This window comes from Amphiura filiformis, chromosome 1, assembly GCF_039555335.1.
Source record: "Amphiura filiformis chromosome 1, Afil_fr2py, whole genome shotgun sequence".
NCBI lineage: Eukaryota > Metazoa > Echinodermata > Ophiuroidea > Amphilepidida > Amphiuridae > Amphiura > Amphiura filiformis.
In genome coordinates this window covers 60,838,752-60,863,939 of record NC_092628.1, presented here as the reverse complement: position 1 = coordinate 60,863,939, position 25,188 = coordinate 60,838,752, and the positions used below count along the sequence as shown (strand labels likewise).

Below are 25,188 nucleotides of genomic sequence, written 5' to 3'. Positions count from 1 at the left end.
TTTTTTTTTTTTGTTTCTAAAATGGAGGTTATAGCGCCCTCAACAGGCACTCTCTCCATAGGACTACATGTGTAGACCAGTTATAGAAACAAATCTAACCCTAAAATAAAATTGACCTATTCTTTCTTCCTCAAATTTTGCATATGATGTAGATTTGTTGCTGTTGCTGCTCTTTTAAATTCATTTATAAAATGTCCGCCCCATACAAGGCGATATATTAAATTAATTTAGTGTGCAAAATAACATACAACTAAGCAGTTTTGCTGTCTGTTAATTGTTGCACACCACCTGGTATGCCCTGTTGTCAAGCTGAAATGTGGTGAAATTGACTCGAAAGTCTCCAGAAATTAGATGCGTCTAATAGCTACTATTGAAAGTTATTATTATATAAAAACAAATAATAAAAATCAAGTAATTTAACATGTGGAGCATGTGTATGTGTCCTTCCTTGGTTTGTCCATCAAATTGATGACTAAAGAGAAGAATGAGATTGGTGAGTGTGCATGTGGCTAATGAGTCCAACCTGTGCATGGAATAATCTGATAAACGGAACATGCAATTTTCATCTTTGGGATTTAGTGTAATTGAAGATCTGAACAATATATTTAAACTGGTGTACCAAAAATTGCAAAATGACCGAAAATTACAACATGTCACTATGTGATGAACCAAATGATTTGTGGTGCAATCAAGTACATCTTTCAATATAGCACATTTTTGATACTACCATTTTTAAGAGACTTCAGAGATTGTGATTTTCAAACTACAAAATCCAAATTGCTCCACTGGGACAGAATTTCAATTGATTTAGTACTAGTAGGCTCTCTCATTGGAATTTGCATTTTCATCAAAAACAAGTCCGAACAAATAACAGGTGGTATCCCTTACACATATGAAATGGAACCAATGTGGCTGAAATCAAAATTGGTTCTGACCAACTCATTTGTTTAATATCGGAACCGTTATATACCCTGATAATGAATAGTTTCATGCAAATAGGCAACACAAGAAAATCAATCAACACCTTGTTGTTTTACACCTAAGCAATTATTTATTATTTCTTTTATTACAACATGCAGACAAGACAATCATGTACACATGAGAACATGTACACCTTTTACAATTAATTATTATGTGCATTGTGTACACTTCATATCATCAGAAAATAAATAAACGTGTGGATTCCAAATAATAAAAAAAATCATGTACATACATAACAGTTTCCTAAACTTTGCTGCAATAGTCCTTGTACAACATAGTGTTCAAAACATATTGATTTCATTACTATTTTAAAAGACAAAATACCAAAATTGACTGTACCCTATAGTGTACCTCAGTATGTTACAACTATAATCTTTTGCAAGGTTCCTTTTATGCGTTAACCATTGCATATATGCCTGCGTACCAAGTGTGCACATAGGACCTTGTGGAAAATAATACACACTTTTCGGTTCGCAGTACACTTTATTTGTAAAAGTAATTCTGCAAAAAATTATAGTGGGAATTGTGGTTCCTGTTCTTGCAATGCTTCAATGAAGCTGATCTTTACCACTGCAATATAATAATGCATCAAATGATATACAATCCTGTACCTCATAGTCATCACCATGCATTACAACAAATTGCATAATTATGTGTTGACATGGGATACGGCCTTAACGGAAACACTGCCCCAGACTGCTGGCTTTTTTGCCACATAGGTAAGTTTATATCTTTTTTAACATGTACATTTATGTTCAACATGCAGATATAGTACGGTAGTGGGATACAGTTGTACTCAAAATGTGTGAAGCTATGCAGGACAGAGTCAAAGGTTAAGCTATGCATTTATCTAAGAATGGGATCATATTAGCACTACAATCTGAAATTGGACTGGCTGATGTATCTTCTTTCTACCAAAGTACATGTAAAATATCACTTTAGGGTGGGAACACAGTGACATCACATATTTGGTAATATACATGGAGCATTTAGTCACAACATGAAAGTAATCAACATGTTATTTGTAGTACGAGGGTCATTAAGTTCTGCTTCCACCCTTATATCATAATTTCTATGATTATAACCTACAGTCTTATTTAGCTTGTGACAAAATGTTGTTTTAATGTTTTTTTTCCATTTGTTGGAAGATGAGTAAAAAAAATGAAATCAGGATTCATATCAGTTCTGTGGATTTGCAAGTGACTTTCATTTCTGAGACGGAACTTATAAAGTCATTTCATACAGATGGTCCCCAAGCAGATTCTCATTCTCTGAAAAACCATCAGATATAACAGTAAAAATTGGATAGTGTTATAATTTTTCAAGTTAAAATGCATTTTTATTACTGGACATTTTGCTGTTTGGTTACACATGATGTTGAGGTTATAATCTGTTAGCATAATCATAACACTTTCTTATTTAGCAAATCTCGTATGAGGGGTACACTTCATGTAAATGTTTTATGATTTTTTACCGTTTCCGGTGTATCAAATCTTATTCTGGTTCCAAGATCACCTTCAAAAATCTGGAAAGGTATCAATATACATTTGCCCTCCTATGTAGGTGACATTCATTGACAAAGCATGCTTCATTTGAAGAAGTTACAATTTACAGAACCAAAGTTATAAGAGCAGAGGCTTAACTTATTATTGAATGACCCTTGTACATGTATAAGACATTTTTGAAGTTATACATGATTATTGTTACAAGAGCATGCAGAGAATCATGTGCTTGCCTGCATGGTTTTGTTTAATATAAACATACTGTTAAATATCTATATACATAAAATATCAAAAGTTTGGGTTTTTTTGATTAAAATGTACATTAAAAGCTACTAAACAAATTCTGGACAAAGTCATGTAAGGATGTACATACTGGTATAACTAAACCACTATGTAACTCACTTAAAATTGTAACCCCAATTTAAACTTTTCTTTTGCGCATATCCCAAGCAAAGTTATATACCAAGTTCTACAAGGCCATCGCAGCATAATCTTATTTGTACAATTAACAGTTGACTAATCATAATTTAGAATACAATATACTGAGCTTTAATAACTATATAATCACATGCTTTTTGTACATTCTTCAAGTCTCCACAGACTTTCCGGGTTAATAACTACATAAATGGTCATACTAAAAACTTTGTCTTTAATTATAATAATAATCAGAGTTGTTTGGCTATGAATTCCAATGGAGCATTTCTGCAGCTCTTGATTTTAAGATGTACTATAATCTATTACAATGTTATGGTATTATATGATTACAGAGAGAGATGTATAATAGAAATAATAATATTGCCTACTATATACCCGCTATCTTACTTCGGTAATAATCTTAATAAGATAAAAGTTACATTTGATACATTAGGGCAAGAAACAATATCAGATTACTAGAAAATATAAATGCACATTTTTAAGGAAATGGTTACCCAAGTATGCTGTTTACAACGGCGCATTTCACATGGGTTTGAACAGCGTTTCCATTGGAAGTATGCTTAAAGATCTGCAGTAGGACATTTTTAGCATGATACAAATCCAATTTATGTTGTACAGTGCCAGATAGCCAAAATGGTTCTAATGCATGGGTGACCGTAGCAAGGGTATGGGAGCACTGCATGTAAATAGCATACTGTTGTCCGAGCATATACAATTATAAATGTATCATTAATATTGAAGATAATTAATAGAACAGGTAAATAATATAAGTAAAACTCACTGGATTATTATTTCAGACCAGGAGAGAAAATATAAAAATTGATATTACACAAAATAAATAAATAAAAGTTTGACATCACAATAAATAGAAATTTCTTTAAATAACTTAAAATTCCAAGAACTTACTGTTGTGTTAATGTTTGTTACCAAACAACTGTACTGCAGAATAGTGTAATACTGCAAATTGCTTGTACACATGACAAGGGCCATTTATACAAATAGTATCTTTCTTAAATGTGATACATCGTTGACTGGGAAGAATAAACTTCAAATGCTCAAGCTTAATCTAAAAGGCAAGACTCTAGTGATTTTAAATGGTGTCTTCACACAAGGTAACAAAATTGTGTGTATTTTAATGTGGAACACTCAAAATTATCCATGCACTTCCACACATTTAAATGAAAATTGTCTGACATGAATTTTCAGTTAACATATTTGAAGTTTCACCAAAGCACCAATGTGACATGAGCATGCCCTGTGCAATAATTTGTCAAATTCAGGGCATAAACATCCATAATATTTCCAGTTGGCATTATGAAAATGTAAATAATCTTCAGGACACATAAGTTACTACATTGATACCAAAGTGTGGGTATGTTCTCTTTCTAGTATGGTATTGATAAGGCATGTGATGTACATGCTGCTTATCAACTGTATCACAACAATGATAAATGTATTGATGTCTCCTTATTACTATATTGAAAACAACAAAATCATGTGATGCTTTTCAATGGGACATGGAATGTGCTGCTTGCATGATATTGCATCATTATGTCACACGCTTATGCCATATTTGAAAAGCGTTGTCACACGATTTTGAACACCACAACACTCGACACATATGGTGTCATACACACCTGCTCATGGTTTCCCTAAAATAATTATATAAGACATTTTGTTAATTAAGTTAAAGAGTCTTGAAAAAGATCTATATGCTTGGGTTAAACAGATTTTTGTTTGAAATGGCAAACGTCCACAGCAACATCATTTTAAGATGACAAAGTATAAAGCACAGTAATAGTAAATCAGTGAAGAATAGTAAACCAAATCATTGAGTGAAATTAAAAGCCCCATCTGAAACACTGTGACCAAATGCAATAAGTGTGAAATCTTAAAACAACATGGTCAATGTATGAGTCTTTTGATAAATGGTTAAATAAGACTTCAATGTGTGATTGAAATTATCAGCACTGAATGGTTCTGGGCGCCTATACTTTGGTTCCTCAAGTTCGGTAGTGATGTTGATGCTTAACACGATTGCACTGTAAGCGTGTTAACAAACGCCCTTGTACGAGGGGGTATCAAAAAGTTTTAGAAATCGCCCAGAAGTGAATGAGCTATATCAATGAAATTTTGTCAGTGCAATCACTGGTCCTTATGTACACTATGATGCAAAAATGGTCTCATAAGAATGTTTACTTTTTTACAGGCGCTAGATGTCAGTACCTGCCTATGTAACCGCATAACCAGCAAAATGGAGAAAATTGAGGCATGTAGCATGATTAAGTTCCATTTTAAGGGTTACAGTGCCCAAAAAATCTGTGATGAAATAAAAATTCATTTTCCAAAAAGTAACAGTGACAATATCACAATCACCACCGAAGATAACTTTCATTTCATCATCGATTTTCTAGGCACTGCAACCCTTCAAATGCAGGATCTTATTAACGCTGCTTGCCTCAATTTTCTCAATCTTGCAGTTTATGCGCAGTAACTGGGGCAGCAGGTTATTAGCATCTAGCGTCGCCTGTAAAAAAAAGTAAACATTCTTATGAGACCATTTTTGCACCATAGTGTACATAAGGACCAGTGATTGCACTGACAAAATTTCATTGATATAGCTCTTTCACTTCTGGGCGATTTCTAAAACTTTTTGATACCCCCTCGTATGTGTGCATGTATGTGTGATATGATACTGCGACCAGTGAAACAGGTCACTACCGAACTTGAGGTGAACCAAAGTTTAGCCATGTCCAATATAAGGAACCTGTATTTAATTATTAAAAAACAAAAATTACATAGATGCATACATTCACCACTAAAGAATAAATAAAAATAAGACTTATTTGTAATACATATGTCCATATACACCAGTTCTTCTTGCGAATAAAACCATATGCACCCACACACTATGATATCAGTTACAACTTTCACTCAATCAACACAATAAATACAAACTTTGTCTCTTGGATGACAATTCTGTTTACCTAGAAGCTCTGAAAGGAAAGCTTCTAAAGCACACTCAAACTGAGCTGTCTACCTGCCTGAGAGCATTTTGATCAAACAGATTGTATGCAATGAGTTTGCTTTTCTCTCAACAGACAAGGCCAGTGGATATTTGGATTTAAACATCTGCACTTAAATAACATTTTTACAAAAAACAAAATATTTAACAGTTTGAACATTCAATATTACATACATACGTACATACATACAGTGTCTGTTTAGTGCGTACATGCACACCAGACCAAAAGTTTATATCAAAGTATGAAAATAATTGGGAAAAAATATCTTCTGCACATAAAACACAATACAATATTCACAATTCATGACATATTCATCTATAGAAATGCACATCTTTTTACATTCAGTGATTTTCTTGTTTTCGGCAAGAAAGACAATTAAATACCATGGTATAGTCATTCATTTCAGTTTTCAAATGCTGCTGTTTTTGTTTTTGGCTCTCCACTGTCACTCCTTCCAGAAGCGGGTCTCCACAAATACTTAATATTCACCAGTGAACTAATGTGGTGTATAAAACACTTTCTAGTTGAATGTTTGAGTACAAAGTTCTCATGCAATGATCTACTTATCTTGGCATAAATGTGAACATGGTTTCATATTGTTTACACAACATATGGACTAAACATGGCTGAGAATGAACAATTTTCTTTATGTAAATTTTATACATGTATGGAATATACAGAACTATTTCACAAATGAAAAACACATTTACAAATGATTATGAACATTTAATGAAGAAACCACAGCATGTATTTATGCAATTATGTTATGTTTAACTTCCCCAGGGAAAATGTAATCATAAATTATTGAAGTTCAATAATACTAATTTCCTGATTTCTGTCAATTGAAAATTTCTCTTCAACATAAAAGTTTTACAAAATCTACACACAACAACTGTCACATTTGGTAATAAAGTTCAACTTTTGTCATTTAGATGTTACATTTGAATAACTCAAATAAATGTCTATTAAATTAAAATCAATATTAAAATGTAAATAGATTGGAAATCTTATTAAAAAGGTATTGAAATAAGATTAAATAATTGATTGATGACAATTTTTTTCAAAAAATATAAACTGAGAAATTGTGATACGTGGACTACTGTTATCATCAGGTTTACATGTACAACCAACTCTTTTTGAATTGTGTCTGGTATTGTTTTAACCTGTTTCAACATGACCCTAAAAAAACATTTAGTGTTTGATGGAGCCACACACCCCCTCACAAATAAATAAATAAATAAATAAAATCGACCTAATTTTGTGTCCAAGTTGTACAAATGCATTGTGACACGACACCCATATAAAAATGGATAAACTTTACAAGAGTTAAAAATAAAATTTTTATCAAATGTGATGTTTGGAAAGTAGAGTGAACAAGAATAGGTTGCCGATGTCCAATAATAATACATACATATTACATACATATTTATAGACTCATTTACAAAGGGAATATGTATAGTATATGCCCATATGTGATGCGATCAAGTAAAATCAGTCAGAACTCGGAAATATTGAATTTGAGGTATAGCCAAACACAGAAAATATTTCCTTTTGTTTTCTGTTGTTTTGGTAACTCTTTAATTGCTCATATCTTTGGAAGTGGTTGTTCAATTTCAATAGGGTTTTCTGCAAAATGCAGCTCTGTAAATGCTTTTTACTATCCTATAAGAAACTGAAAATTTAATATTTCTGAGTTCTGACTGATTTTGCTTGATCGCATCACCTATTGTTTCTCACAAAATCAAGCTGTTTCAAGTACTGTATATTGCCATCCATGATGGAAAAAGAAACAATGTTTAACCAATGTTAACTGGATTGCACAAATCTGGTAATACAAAAGGATGCTCAATGTATATATTGTACACTTTCATGCCAGGGGTCTTTGACAGAATAATGATCACATTTTGTAGATACAGACTACATTTCACAGCATGATGCAAAGTACATTGTGCACATCTATTGAACATGATGTAACTGTTAATGCTGGTGCATTTTCAAGTTTGCCAGGTTACAGTTTTCTTAAAGTTATCTTGTACAATGAATTCTTTATGGGGCTAAAAACAACTTCGTACACATTCCCATTTCAGGTGAACACCAGGTTGCTTTCAACAAGTCCACAACAACAAAACAGTTGCACAGAACACCTCATTCATATACCAATTTATATCAATCTGTATCAATATTATTATTGCCAATAAATTGCTTCTGAACTTCTGTCTTAATTTAGGTGATAGAACTGTTTGTATAATTCAATAATAGAAGATGTTTCATGGTACTTTGGCAAGTGACAAAAGAAGATTCCTCCCTGAGGATCATGCCATACATGTCATTGACATTACCACAATTCCTGAAATAGCTTCAGCTTAGTGCCCCAGGGGCCACTAAGACAAAACTGCCGACCTGTGACAGAAAGGAAAACCTGTTTCTTTGATTGCATTTTATATGTCAATATTCCAATGAATGAAAATGAGATAGAATGGTTCTTAATTATCCCCAAAATGTGTTGTCTTTTGGTGCCTTGCTAGTTGTATGTCAAAATCGTTACTTAGACTAGCCTTGAGCTTGTTTTGTAATATCGGTAATCAATAGTGATAGGAAAGTGGCCGTCTGGAAGCTATGAACAAAATCAGACTTGATTGAACATATTATAAAGGATTTCAAGATTTTACAAGCATGTGGCAAAAGCAATGAGACTTGTAACATTGTGTATTGATATAGAATGGCATGCACGCAGGGGGGCACAGCACTGACTGTAGTTGTGCGATGCATATTCTGTGTGAATGGCCTGCGCTTATGTGAATTTACATGAGCGCGAGTTGGGACTAACTCAATTGACGAGCGAGCACAGCAACAAAACCGGAATAATTTTATGTCATGTTCTTTATGTGGACCTAATTGGCTATGATAACCAATAGCTTGGCCTCAGCTACTTTGACTTGGTTAGTTGACAATTGGACAAATTTGGTCTGCAGCTGAACACATACATGCTGCATTGATTATTCAAACAAACTGTTTGTTGTAAGTTATTAGTACAAAAGTAAATGGCTGTACAGTTGCTGTCTCATACTGGATGCTGAAACTACATATGACAAAAATCCAACAACTTGTCACATCAGTAGTTTTTTGAATTGCTCTAAGAAGCATTTATGCAATTCACTTGGATTTGACAATAACATCTTAGACAGTTGTACAAAATACAAATAATACAAGTAGCTGTTGCAGTTTTGATTTTTTTTACATTGCGATGTAAATCAAGGCAGAAACAGCTCCAGGACTTGGTGTCTACAAAGATGTATGTTTTGAATCATACAGTATGTATAGCCTGGATTAAAATAATGTCCAGAGTATAAATCAATTTCCTAAAAGCTTTCTTTGCCGCCACTCTTGATCATATTTCATAATCATCTTCTACTGTACACATAACATGTTCATACAATGCATCAATTTGAAACAATGCACCTTGCTAGCCCTGACAATGCATGGTCATGTTCCTAAAATGTTACCGTCTCGTAATGTCCATAAATTTTACGTTACAACAACAGAACTTTAAACACACACATAATACAGAAGCATAACAAAAGACAGATATTTAAATTGAATATTGTTTCTAATTTGCCGTGTCCAGACAAGTTGAGATAGCAAATATAAGTACATGCATACTTGGTATATTGTGTTCCGGATTGCGTTAAGATTATCCTCGCCATAATATATAGAATTGAACTTGCAATGACCCATTCAATCTAAAATCCGATTTAAAATATGACATAAGTGAATATAAGAAAAATATGCCTCTCTAGATTATAGACAAATGTATGAAATAGTAATTAATGCACTGTTCACCCACCATATTGGTTTCAAAGTCCTGCTTTGACAAATAGGTACTTCAGATTAGTATAAAATACTTCCATTTAGGAATATGTACATTATGAATTAACATCAATAATACATTTTTCTAGACTAGATGCTACAATAGCATAGATCATTTTTCTCTTCACATGGACTTTGGGTAACATGATTTTTGTTATATAGACACTCATGTAAAAACAGTTACACGAACAATGCCACATTAACTTCCAAGAGTCGCATTCCAAGACCTCATTTCTTATCCTCCAACCTAAATAAAACATTGTCCAAAACCAGAACAGGTGATACAAAAGGGAAAAACAATGATCTTTTAAACAGTACATATAAATTCTTGTCTTCACCCTTGGCAGCTCCCATTCAACGAGAGCTATCATTGCAAGATTGCAACGTTTATGCCTTCCTTTCATTTCAGTTACTTATTCTGTGACAAACTGGAAAAGCTTGCTCATGCCTTGTGTGGTACTGGACAATCTTTCTTTGATTCCTACTATCAGGGAACATAGACAACACATATATCTAGAACAGATAAAACCTTTTCATAATTAAAATCCCCCTGATCTTGTTCATGATGGGATTACACATCTATATATAAAATGCAATGCACCATAGTGTTGTTAAAAAGTTACTGATAATAATTAACATATTTGCATTGTGCCATTTTGCATATATACACATACATTGTAGTCATTAGTATAAATAAAAGTGGGGGAATATCAGAATATTGCAACTAAATAAATAAGTTACAACTATTCTACAACATTCAATTATGATAAACACATAAAATTGACCAAAATTGTGTCTCCAACTGTAGATGACCAATCGGCATAAAAAAAGAAATGACTTCAAATTATAAATTTACATTATCTGTCTAGTAACGATAATTGTGATTAAGGTAGTAGTAATTAAGGTATTAAAAAACGTTAATGAAATTTACAACTTGTAAATGCACATCTGTTGTATAACAAATACAACTTGTGTATTTTATGTAATACTACATAACTATATAATTGTTGTTTTGATATTATGATTATTATACCAGTCCGAGTATTTGGTGTGTTTCCTCCGTATATAACACTCAACCTTATAGTGTACTCTATGTACAAGGGAATGCTTTGTTAAGCTCCCTGCTGCAATGCAGCTATGTTAAATACTAAAATAATTAGCATCACTTAAGTTATAATGAGGGAAAAGTGGATTACTTTCTTATATTTGTTCGTTGTTTATATCAAACAGAATATCAAAATCTTAGTAACAACTAAAAATGTACTTGATTGTTATGTAACTGGTACAATGAGTCTGTTTTGTATATTATTGGTACATGTATTTATGGATAGTTACATGATTATGATTCTGAGAGAGACATATATACTGAGTGAGTGTGATATAAAAGTACAAAGAAAACTGTAATATTGAAGTGTACTTACTGACTTTAGTGTCTGGTAATCCATAATAGAATAATAATAACATTTAAAGTAAGCTACAATTTTTTTGTTGTATGTTGATATAGCTGGTGTGATATTTGTGCTACCATTGCTCTGTAGGCATGTTTGCAAAGTCTTGCTGAGGATACTTTGAAAAGCAAACCTGCATCACAACTGAAAACTGCAAGTCAAGTATGATCAATTTCTTCCCTATCCATCCACATATAGCATGGTAGCATCATGTGACATGAGTGTATATTATTATAAAGACAACCAAGATATGTATACCTTTAGACATGTTACTATTCTTACTGTAAAGTTTCTATTGCATATAGTCTTGAAAATCAGACATGTGTAAAACTTCAAGATGATTCTGGGACAAATATCTCCACAGTTGTGGTATCATTCTCTTGTTTATCCACACTCTTAGCTCTCTGCCTAGCTGCCCTCTTTGCTGCTATCAGTCGTCTTCTGGCTTCCTCTCTGGCTTGGCGAGCTTTGGCCGCTTTCTTCTCCCTCTCAGCCTTTGCTTTTGGATCAGGTTGTGGTGCAGCTGTAGACCATTTGAGGGGTGTCGTGACAGAGTTGGGTGATGGAGATGGAGGCGGTGTCACTGTGGAAGAAGATGTGGTACGTTTTCGTCCAGAGCCCTGAATATAGAATGAAGCAAACACAAAATAGAGCAAAGGTTAGTACTGTCAAACATAATCTACAGAGTTTTCTGATATTTTGATAGTATCTATTAGCATGATAAGAATAACACATCAAAAAGTTGTTAGTGATAGAATTTTTACAGAACATGCCATAAACTCAGAACTTGAATCTGTTGTTATTCGTTCAGCATATAATTTATTTCCTGGTCATTTAAGAACATATATTATGAATCCAGAGTCACTCACTGTAATTTTTATTACTCTTGCCTCCTTCAATGACCCCTATTCCAAACTTTTGATAACCGGATGGTATAATTCTTATACCACCAACATGCATTCAAGATCAATTGCATTATATGAAGTCAAAGAAAAGCGTGTGCGAGAAGTTAACAAGCATATAAAACTATCACCGCCACCATCAATCCTCAGTGTAGTATATGCCGAGTTCTTGACGAGGCATACATGGCAATGTGTGAAATCGTCATTTATGTGTTAGGAAACAACTTTCAGGTTTGTAAAACCTGCATCAGGTGAAAACATTTACGCTAGAAAAGTGTCAGGTGTCTGATAGCATAATAAAATAAGAAATAAAGTTTTCATAAGCAATCCACCACAGCACCTAATTTTACTACGTATTACTTTCTTATACAACATAATGAGACATGACATAAACCACTGATCCCTGCAACATCTTGGAAACTCATCACTTATCTATGGTCATCTTTTATATCACTTGCGCTCTTCTCACTCTCATCATGGCATGTACCATAGTTTGTTTGCAAGTGGTGAGACTCATCATCATGTCCTGTGTTTATATTAAACAGTGTATTCACATTTCCAGACAACCTCACAGTTTTAAGCACATTGCATGGTACATGAGAATTCCCACTGAGATGCATGCAAAGCAAGACCTGTGTATTTTAAGTCCAATTCATCATGGCAACCAAATTGATACATGGTTATTATAAGCGTAAAATTTGTGTAGATGAAGCAACTTGTTATGAAATGTCATCCTCATTTTAAGAAAACAATGAGGATGCTAGCATGACATTTACAGACTCACTAGACATGAATTGATTAAATAGCCTTGTGTGTTAATGTTTCCACTCTCTACATGTATGTCGGATTTAGCTGGTTAACTTTTAAGTAACACCAAGTCAAATGACGAAGATTCAATCACTATTAAAATCTGATTATTTTCACTTCATATTTTGTCACAGATAGATAATTGTCTGCATGCAAATTACATTTGGGTTATGACCTATACAATGTATGCTATAATACCTATGAGAGATGCTACATCAGTCTATATGCAGTATCATATTATATAGCATTAGTAATTTTAGTTGTATGGACACAGATATAATTATGTGATGTGCAATTCTCCCATTTTTTTAACGTCCATGTCGCCAGAAGTTTTTACAGCGATAATAAAATGGTATATTAATTTCAGTATGTCCATCTAATGAAAACCTGTTCAGGGTCTGCTGTATTCACAACATGTCTATTCTAGGAAAAATAATTTTGTCTGAAAGCTGTGCAAAATAACTGTTATATTATACTTTGATCAGCTCGTAATCGGCGGGTCCTATAACATCGCGGATTAATATTAAAATATTTGATTTTGAAAATTTTCTTGTGCCATCTTGCCAGAAGCATCACAAATTATTAATTTAAGTCCTATACTTTGTCTACGTTCTTTAACACACACAATTTAGACCAGACAGGTCAACTAATAGCACTCTTAACATGGGCCTACTTTTCTGCGTAGTGGTAAAAGCCTAACATTTCCCGCCTATTACGAGCTGATCAAACTATAAGCAAGCATTGATTATACACTGAAATGAGATAATGAAATAAATGCCTGCTCCATCTGCATTCTGCAAAGAGAAATTAAGAATCATGCTCAGATGTCAGTGGCAATTAAATTCAAGTAAATATCTAATCAAATTTCAGCAAAAGTTGTACAAATAACTTATTATCGCAGTGAAATTTACGACTTATTGGCACTGTAATGTTCCGAGAGTCAGTGCTACATGTATAAGAACTGACCAGCTCAGGGATCACCACCTGTACATTGTAATAATAGACTCTTTAGTGAGGATGAAATACAGGTGCAAAATGTGTTTGCTTTGGACACTCACTCGTATAATGCCTATTTCTTGAATGAGGTGCTTTATCTACAGAAATTTGAAGCGATGACCACATTTTCTGCATGATTTGATATAGAAACTCACTCAAGCTTTTTATTCATAATTGCCAGAATTTCTTACTAATAGCACCAATTTTTGACCTCACATATACTGACGAGAGAACCGGCCACCACATGAATGTGGCCATACTGTCAAAATCATTTGGTCAGAATTTCGAACAAAGGTTTGATGTTAACACCTATATCTATATAAACAAAAACCTACCACTTGCCATAGATCAAAAACAAAACTATTTTCTACATGATTTCATTTCTCATATATCAGGAAGTTAATTATCAACTACATAATATGTGCAAATGAAAGGTCTAGTTGGTATATAACTGAACCCTGGATGCATCATTTAGTCTATTTCTAGGTTAATTGATGTTGAGTATTATATGGAGTTATTAACCATCACTTCAGAAATCAACATGGCTCCATCATTAAACTATTCTGAATAATCCACAGTCAATGCTGCAAATATTATTATTAGTCCCCATTAATTCAGACACTCCAATCACTAAAAGTTTCTTTTCATTCCTCATTTCAAACATTTTGCAGTGAATTGTCAACGACTCTAGTTCCTTTGCCTTTTCATCCATGTTGACCTGTTTTTATTTGGCAATGACAGATTACCTGGTTTCATACAACTATGCACTACTAATTGAGCAAAGCTACAAGTTTCTATACAACTATGCAATACTAATCATCAAAGCTGTGAGGAATTGTTGTAATTTGAAGTAACTCTATACAAAATATATTATAGGTCCCTACAAAACAGGTAACCCAAAACGTAAAATTTTTCGTTATTTATTGCAATTGAGATGTTAAATACATAATTTGAACCACTTGTTGCTAATAAAGGAGTAAACCTTCTTACAAAATACAAACAAGGGTTTTTGCCATCATTTTAGTGAATTACAGAAAGTCAACCCATTCTTGTAGCAAATCAATTACACTATTATTAATGCAGGATACTGCGATTTAAACCTGCTACAAATTCATCCATTTCATTTGGTCACTACAAAACCCCAGTGCAATGTGCAAAATTGAAAACCCAGCAAAAATATAGCTATCAACAACATGAATAAACAGCTTTCTTGAAAATATCATTATAGTGATTTCCATAATAAATTATGGCACGCCTTATGCCATTCTGTAATACTATCCAACATACTCTGTATTTTGTTGCTATTTTGCTGGCTGATTGAATCCCTCACAATCATATTATGTTTCACCACTTTCAGATGATACAACACTGATTTAGGAAAGACAACAAATGAATATCCAGGTATTAGCTAGCTAACCCCTGCAACTATTCATGTATATGATGATGAACTGAGAGTTTTAATTTCCATACCTACACATGATAAAATCTTCCTGGTGACTGATTGATCCACTAAGATTATTGCTCATATTCTATGGATCATTCTGGGATAGCAAATGCAGACATGTTGCTTCTTTGTCTTTGAAAAAAACTACTGCATTGTTTTAAATCTCTCATTATCCAGATTTCTTACAAGGTTGTTTTTTGAGAGCCAAAACAGGTTCTAAAAATCCTACATAGCACCCTATGCAAAATGATGCAAGAGAAATCCACCATGGCGGATTGCCACACATGTAAAAACCAAAATAGTGTACCTCTGGCATTTGTCAGCAAGGAACAAAATCTAACAATATTTGGCATTGGGGAGAATGTGTGTTTCAATAATTTGTACATATAGTGATGTATCAGAAAAATCACACAACACATGAAATATAGCTACACTTCTTTGTAGCTTTGGCAAGTGGTGAAACCTAAATGTTCCCCCCTCCATGGCAATAAACATATGGCTACAAGTGTGGTGAGGAACTTGGCATTCTCATTTAAGTTGTCAGAAATTCATGGAAAAAATTACTTAATTCCATTGAATCCCTATCATAATAATTATTGTCTTCCTTTCTTATACCTGGAAGAAAGTTTTCCCCATTTTAATGTCAACTAATAACACTTCCCTGTCCAAAATTATTCTTTAGTATAATAAAGTTTTAGACTAAAACGAGACAAAATGTATGACAAATTATAATTCTAATCAATCAGCAATACACTAATTTATTTTCTATTGGTATTTACTAAGATATACTTCTTTCAAGATGATTCTGCAAAGACAGAATTTTTCTCATTCAAAGAAAGTGTTTCTATAAAATGTATGCAATTAATCATAAAAGCATAAGCAGTCCATGCTTGTCAGTCATTGTGCATTCTCAGTAAGCACGTTTTAAAGTGGTAAAACCCAGGCATGCATATCAAACAGGTAAAGTACATACATTTGTATGTTGCTTGCATATATTATGTGCCAGGTTGGTAAAAACAGGAAGGCAAGCAAGCCTTGCATCAAACAGGATGGGAGAAAAACAGAAATCAACAACAAATTTATACCACATGGAGCCGTTGAGTTTCTTCAGCAGACAGCCATTGCCCGGTATCTCCTGTACAATGGTCAGTCCCAACTGTGATGCAATCGCCACCAGCACAATTGGCGAGCAGCAGACTGGACATACAAGCCATGATTTCCAGACCGGCTAGCTGTTGCTATGTGAATAGATGAATGACGGATGACAGGTAGACATGAGATGGCATGATGGATAATGGAGGCAAAAGGAAGGGTAGCATAAACATTGCATACAAATGTCAATACACAATACAATTTATGCACATTTTTCATTCTTAAAGTTTATACATCAATTGGCATTCATGCAAAGTGGATCCCTTTAAATAACTTTGGTGAAATGAGCAATTTTCTCCCACAACCATGTCCTCAATAACTTGGTAGGGTGAAAATGGTTTAAGTCCAATCACCTCAGCAAAAATCTTAAAATAGCACAAAATTCAGTCCCAGTGTTCTATCTGGTACAGTTTTATGCTGCATTACAGCAACTATCAAAGCATCAGCTTATTCAATAATTGTGTACCTCGTTTTACCAAGTTTTACCAGCAAGTCTTATTTTGATACATGAATATGGTTGACTTATGATCTAGATTCAGACACTTCCTCCACCTCGCTCGTAAAGGGATGGATACATAAAAAGATTTTGTTTCAAAGAGTCTTACTTAAAACAGACAACACTTTTCTAGTTAAGAAATTTTAAGGTGAAATTGGACCAACAGAGATGACAAATGTATTCCTTGATCAGTCCTAAATAGGCAAGCAACATAATGAGAATTGTTATTTGACTAACCTGGAGGAATCTGAGCACTACATGTATGTGTGAATGCAACAGGAGCAAGACATGCAGAAAGCTTTAAAGGTATGCTGACAAATCATTTAGACAAGCTGGGAATTCTTCAGAGCACATGAAGTAAGAGCAAATGATTCCTGCATGTTTGGTACTGATCAAAGTATATATTGACCTAAGATGCTATGAATTCAAGTGGATATGTACAACATTGCTTAATGGTTCCAATGATTTAAATTAGAGACAGAAGACATCATTGTTTGCCTGATATTGTTTTGCCATGTCCACATGTATCCAGTAAACTACATTCATTTTAGGATATCTGGTTGTACTATGCTTGTAACCAGTGTTATCCATCTCCTAATTTGGCTCAGTGAATAATTAGGCCTCATTTGGTTATTAATTTCTTTGTTTTTCCTGGTGTTCTTCCGGATCAATACTCTTAGCAGGAACACTACTTTACCTTTAGCACAATTTTGATTAAGAACTAAAATATCAATATAATCTTATCTCTGTCTTTGCCAAGACACACTAAGGGTTCACTACTTTTGGTCCTATGCATGATAATCCAATATGACTAAGTCAAGTCTTCTTAGCATTGCACATAATAAGATCCACTAAACCATATCACCAACTTCTAAACAATTATGAAAATTATTATGAAAATGTCTATATGTGAACTGCCTAGTCAATGTGCAATTGAATATCAGACTGGGGATTCCATTTGCATCAGTAACAAAATTCCATGCATGTGATCAGTTTTAGCAAAAGCCACTTAGCTTCATATATACCAAGATTATCTGCTGAGATCCATGCAAGGCCTGTCTTAACACTGCTGTACAACATTGACATGCACAATCAACACCGATACTTGGTATGTATGCAATAAAATGTTAATATGAGATGTTCAAACATTGCAGCCTCTCATATCAGGATGCTAACATTCAATGGGATCAGGAGGTGATGAAAAACATACTATCATCTTTATCATCACTCTCAGAAGAATAAAATGTACATAAAATCTTCTGACATCTTCCCCAATCCCCATTTACTTGTCAATAATTACATGCCTGTTTAGATAACCACAAGTTGTATGGTAGTACAATCTTACATTTTAGCTAAGGTTCACAAAATTATCATGAAAATAGTTTTCAAAGGTAAAAAGAGTGAAATACTCACAAGTTAAAATATTTTTCTTTCAAGTCTTCCCAATGCCTCCACCCCATGTAAAGCAATATTCTATATGTATTTTTAGTTATAACTCAAGGGCTGTGCATATTTAATGTTGGTTCACTTATTAAAGTAGACACTTTTCAAAACCCATCATATTCACAGATTTTTACAAATTAGTGAATACCAACTGGCTTTTTATGAATTGAAACTTGGATCATTAACATTTTTTTAACCCAGAATTTCAAGAAGAGTTTTCTTGTATTTGACATGAAATTTGAGCTTAAAGCGAAGGCTGTCAATTAGGATAGTAGGATATGATTTAATTGCGCATCTATGTGTTCAAATTATAGTATAATCTCATAACTGTAATATAGGGAAAATACTGTCTGACAAGGTGCTTGAGCTGAAACTGAGAATTCTTACCATCCTAAAGACATACCCATTTACATTGGGCAAAAGTTGTAATCGACTTAAGCTGTATTTTGAATTACGACAGCAGATTAATTCGTTTGATGGGTGTTTACACTACATCGGCTGAATTCGATTTGAAATTCGCATTCACAAATATCGAATTCATTTGTTACCAGTGGTTACGGCAGGTAAATACGAATTCAACAACGTGTTCGTAATTTATGACGACTTATTCGAATTCACTTGAAATGAATGATGATACAAGTAATCATTGGAATTACGATTTTTGAATTACGATTAATTACGACTGTACCTGTTTACACTTATGATACGAATTAAGTCGATTACGACTTTAGTGAATTCGATTACGACTTTTGCCCAAATGTAAAAGGGGTAACAAACTAATCTAGCAATTCAGAGAAACCTAAGCATTTACTTGCACAAAACTGTCTGTCTCCTGTTCTATCTCCTCATTAAATCTTCAGACACCATGTCTCCTGCTTTTCTGTCCATGTTCATCAACCTAATTGCTATGTACATTTGAAAAGCAACAATTTCAGTTGGCAGTCCTTTTCCAAAAATCTCTTACTGTTTTCCCCCTTACAACAATTGATAGTGCTGAGTACTATTTATTTTCACTTGATATGGTACTTATGATATATTCACAGTAATTTTTTAAGTATAGTAAAGTACCATTTTAGAAAAACAACTTCTTACAAATCTTACATGTTATGTTCAAGAATCAATTGAAATGTACCAATATCTCTTAAAGTTCCATTGTCTCAGAGGAACAGAATTACTTATCTTGCTATGACGCAAACAGCGAAGATAAAAAGCCAAAATCTCTGCTCTTTAGATGTAATATGATATGTACAGAACTCTGTTTAGGTTTTCCCTTTCATTGTTTTCCCATTTCCAAGCTAGGAGAAACAACAATGAACTCAAGTATTTCTCTTGCACGTCATCTAAGTAATAGACCCCAAATTATACAAAGAGAATACATTTGAGACGTAGCTTGAAAAAAATAACAGTACAAAATGTGCTATTTTCATCATATTAACCATCAACTGGGTAAAAGCTAGATTTACCCTTGCATGCCTTCTCCATGGAGTTGTGACTTTTTCTTATACATGAGAGTCCCCTGTGTTTAGCACTTGGCTTAAATAGGTCAAGTAGTGTAACAAAACCCTATGAAGCTCTTTGATTGTTATTATTACCTCATCACTAGAGTCACAAGTCTTTGCTTTATATGTTTGGTAAATGGTAACAATATGAACTCAACATTCTTTGCTTCTGAATATGATACATAAAGATCGATCCATAAACATGCATAGCTCGTTTTATGCTCGGTAGATTTCTGCAATGATTTTTTTTGCATCAGTGTCCTAGTATGTGACAATATCAGAGGCTCATTCCTATAATAAAGGTTTATTATCATGAAATAAACTTATGTTTAAATTACAGACTTAAAATAAGTTAAGATATATACAAAAAAGTTGTGATGAAAATGAAGGTTTAGATTATGGTATTATTTTTATCCTAGAAAGCCTATCTACACTAATTTATATTCATCATATTTTTCTGCCACTTAAGCGCATACACTGCTGATTGGCAGATTGAATATAACTTCATAAAAACCTATGAAAGATTGACATGCAATTCGCTAACCAGGCCGCATAGCATCATGTGATCCTGGCATGACCCTTTTCTTTTACATGATAATCACGGTGTGTGTGTCAGCAAATGGCAAACTTTCCTGGAGGCAAGTGTAACAATATTACATTTATATTTGTGACAAGCAAGAGAAGAAATGATTGAAATCATGCAAAAAAAGGACAATTCATCAGGAAAGCAAATCCAGTTTTCATATACAACATATGAAGATGCAAAAGCCGATAAACGCCATTTTCAAACTTTTTGGGTCAAGGCCACCAACATATGCCCAATAAGGGAACAACCCAAAAGTTTGATGAAGTCCTATAAACGAAAGTCCTTTCACTAGGGAGGGAGGGGGTCAAAAAGATTGTTTGTAAAAAGTAAAACATCGGTCAAAGTTGATCTTTTTTTAAGGATTTAATATATGATTTTAAAATTTTAGTATTTTCTGAACTTACCATATTGACATTTTACAGTGGTTGCTTCAAAATGATTTCAAATCAATATAAAGTGCAGTACTCATAACCTGCAACTTTTTTAAGCAGCTGTACCACACTTTGATTCTTTTTTATTTGAAAATCAATCAAGTCCTTTTTTCGTGCCAAAAAGGTATGAAGAAAACTATTTTAAAATAAAATAGAATATATGTTTCTCACATACACGTGATCAATATCCTAGCATTGTCGCACCCCCTCCACAACCCCATCCATCGGAGCGACGGCCCTGCATCCTACGGGTTGGAATTTTCGACATTTGACACTTACGTTAGAGGGGAGGGGGAGGGGGTCAGCTTTCTAAGGAAAGGACTTTTGTTTATAGGACTTCATCAAACTTTTAGGTTGTTCCCTAATGCTATCTTTTAATTGACACTCAACTTTTAACAAATATATTTTTGAAACTGATCGAAATCAGCACAAACTTTCATAATTAATGTTCTTTATATTTGACAAGTTATATTTGCCTACCGTATTTACTCTATTAAACACCTAAGGGATGTTGCATTTTCAAAATGGGGGGCATTTATTTGAAGTGAAATTTCAATGAAAAAATGATTTCCGGTTTGAAATTCAATATGGCGGTACACACACAGGGACCACATATTATTGGAAAATACTACATAACTAGATCAGCAAGTGCATTTTTATGCAATAATGGGATTTATTCTTGTTAAATATATGAACGTTCTATTGTAATGTGCTATTGTAATGTGCTATTATAATGTGGTGATGAATTAGATGAAAATGTAAGTTAGAATAGGATTTGTCTATGTAATTTCGCGATCATGACATGCCAGTTTTAAGCTCACTTACATACTATGGTATGGAAATTTCTGCATTTTGGTCACTTTTTCGTCGAAAAAACATGAGGGGCATTTAATAGAAGGGGCGTTTAATAGAGTACATACGGTATATCTCAAGACTACCAATGACATGTCACATTATAATACCCACCTTATGTTTGGATCGTACAATAACTGGCGATTTCCATCCATTTCTTTTCAGCTCAGCAATTTCTGCAAACATTTGATTGACATCCTCTACTTGGAGCATAACCATATCCCAGAAGCCGGCAAGGTCAGTAACAGTGGTACAGAATGCTTCATCACCTGATTGAGTCTGTGAAGAGGAGGCAAGGCAGGCAGGGAGGAATTATTTCACTTATTTAAATTAAAGTTGCTGTGTAATTTCCGGACCATGGGTCACATGCTTGCCATCCCACATACCTGTCTACTACATGGATGTGATGGCACAGCCAACAGACATAGAAATCAATATAGCGACATATGTATATGGATTGCTTTCTGTTTTGCTCTACATGATGGTTGCTGTTAGGCTCATTATCTACACAAGTATGGACAATTCAAAAACACTATCAGACCTACCAATGACAATGATTTTTACAAAAATAAAATCAAAAATTATTTCATCCTTCAACATTTGTTTAAAACATTGAAGAAATGTCTTTTTAATATATATGCATACATAATATTATGATTAGAGCTGAGTAGCTAACAGGCATCCGCAAACTTCTCATATATAAAAACAATAAATTGAATACAATTTCATATGCATACAGTGGAACCCATTAGGTTCCTTGTCTAACAAATAATTGTATTTTTCATATCTATAATTTGTGTTGGTGGAATTCTTAATTACTAGCAAATTAAGTTTTTTTTTATATACATGACTATCATATATGGAGTGGGAGTGCTTGAAGAAGTTATAACCCCCTCAGTATTATAGTAAGCCAAACAGAAATAGACTGAAACTACAAGAACCCACAATGCAAATAGAGTGAAACTGTTAAATTACATCTATTTTCAGTAAAAATATTCACTAATTATCTTCGATCAATACACGCTAAAGGTTATTTTCAAGTAGTGATGAGCTTTCACTGTCTCCTACATTCTACAAGATTTTTTTCAATCATTCATCTTCAATATAATTCTCTTCTACTCACCCACTCATTTCTTCACTAGTACAACAAGAGTATATCTTCAATAGCTACTTTTTGATTACTTAATTTCTAGTCACATCAAATCTTAGGCAGATAAACCTAACTGAGAAGGTTCACCATTTAGTTCATATCTACTTTGTTTATAGCACATATTATAAAGTGGGTGAAAATTAATTGGTTTTGTTAAATATGCACATCAATCAAGTCCCAACGTATGCTTGTTTAAATTCATGAAAACGTAAAGTCACACAATAGTAGTCAATATATGTGTGCTGCACAAAGCATCTCAAGAGCAACCAACTCATAAATAATATCAGTCATATAATGAATAAATAAATAAAATCTTAGATTTTGTGATTAAGGATTAATTATGTATTGAAAAACCTTACATTAGACAGCTATTTCAGATACAACTTAGTTTCGCTCTCATGACAACATAAAACACTACCCACGTGTGCATACGTCTGTCAGCCCACTCAAACTTTTAAGACTGTAAATTTACATGTTGCATCTCAAGCAGTATACAGACGCTACTCTAACATCCTCATCTTTTGCTGACATCATAAATGTATGTCAAAACCAGGTGTCAAAAATACATGCAAGTGTAGTATAGTACAATTTTCTCTTTCTTGAAAGGTACACAAAGCAACATTTATATGACCTTATGCCAGAAACAACCTGTAAAATCATTGATTCCATCAGCTTTCACTGATAATGAGCAAGACTACAATAGCTGGATTTCATAAAAAGAGATCAACATTGCATTTGGAAGAGACTGTTCATAAGATGAATCTGATGGGTGCCAATAATATTTATAGGTTATATGACAATACAAGCAATAAGGCATTTAAATAAACTTATTACTTACTAAATTTTGCTCACAAAGTCCTCTGAATTGCTTGAACTTCTTGCTGGTGAGTAGGCTGGCTTTACCTATTGCTGCACGCACCTTACCAGAAGCTACAAGGAAGGAAAGACAATGCATTATGAAAATTAGTTGATACTTGCACTTCGTAAATTCTATTACTACACAACACAAATGTACTTTCCTGTGAAACAAATGTAAATGATCAAAGAAACAAATAAAATTATGTTTATGACTATTTGCAAGAGTTACTGATAAAAAAAGATCCAAATTTCCCATTTCACAACTCTGGGAAAATTCACATGTTCATGTTTATCGTTCAGTGAATCCATCAAGCAGTTAATTATCAACATTGTTTAAATGTGCACAATTTGTACAATTTGGCCATTCTATTTTTGGGAAATCACATCAATGGGTCTTCATCTGTCTGTCATTCAGCGTTTTTCTATTGGAGTAAAAAGCCGGCTTTTATCCGGTTTGGGGATTTAAAATTACCAGTAGAAAATGCCGTCCTGCAGTATTTGGCCGCAAATGTCGGCTAAATTTTCTACGCTATTTCACCGGCATTTATCCTTCTAAAACTAGGATTTTTTTCCGGAGAGGAGAGCCGACTTTCGTCAATAGAAAACCACAGTCTCCGTATTCTGGATCGCCACAGTGGAGTACTGAAGCTTTGAAAGATTTAATCGCGATGTGGGGGGATGACAATCGGCAAATATGCAAATGACATCAGCGGCATCGGGTATTTACCCGGTATTTAGCGCAGTAGAAAATCACGGTGAGCAGGAATATTCTGGTTTAATCTCTAACCGCAATTATTCTTTATCATACCGTATGTCCAATAGAAAAACGCTGAATGACACACACCGCCAGACACAAACTAAAGCAAAGAAGGCCTTTGTTTCAAAGATTTGAATGAAGACGTGTACATACACCTTCTCCTCCCCAATGTTTATATTTACACACAGAAAGAAGCCAATGACCCCAACCAATTGATCAATCTATAAATATACTATTCAATTTCAACAAGCCTAGTCATTATCGATTGCCATGTTTAGAGGTGTGTGTACGTGAATGCAGTGTATTGGCAATGATGAGACACAGCAATGATAGCAAAGCTGCATAAACACACATTCATCCATAACGTATGAATATTCCTTGCTCAACACACTGGATGAACATATAAAATATCATAGCGAGTCATTCACTTACTGATATTTGTAAATAATTTATTGGATGAAAATGACTGATCGAGAAGTGATTGTGAGCTATGTAGGTTCTGATATAACTGGTAACTTATTGGATATCCATGTATGTCGTTGGTTTGAGTGACAAG

At 33.7% G+C, this 25,188-nt stretch overlaps 1 protein-coding gene across 1 annotated transcript in view; it reads right to left on the bottom strand.

Moving 5' to 3' along the window:
- Positions 1-5,475: 5,475 nt before the first annotated feature.
- Positions 5,476-25,188, bottom strand: part of LOC140150216 (uncharacterized) — an 89,114-nt gene continuing 69,401 nt past the window's right edge. Inside the window, 4 exon segments of the mRNA XM_072172225.1 lie at positions 5,476-11,879; positions 16,494-16,646; positions 21,982-22,146; positions 23,856-23,947. Of these exon segments, the coding sequence (XP_072028326.1) occupies positions 11,592-11,879; positions 16,494-16,646; positions 21,982-22,146; positions 23,856-23,947 (698 nt within the window). The 3' untranslated portion in view covers positions 5,476-11,591.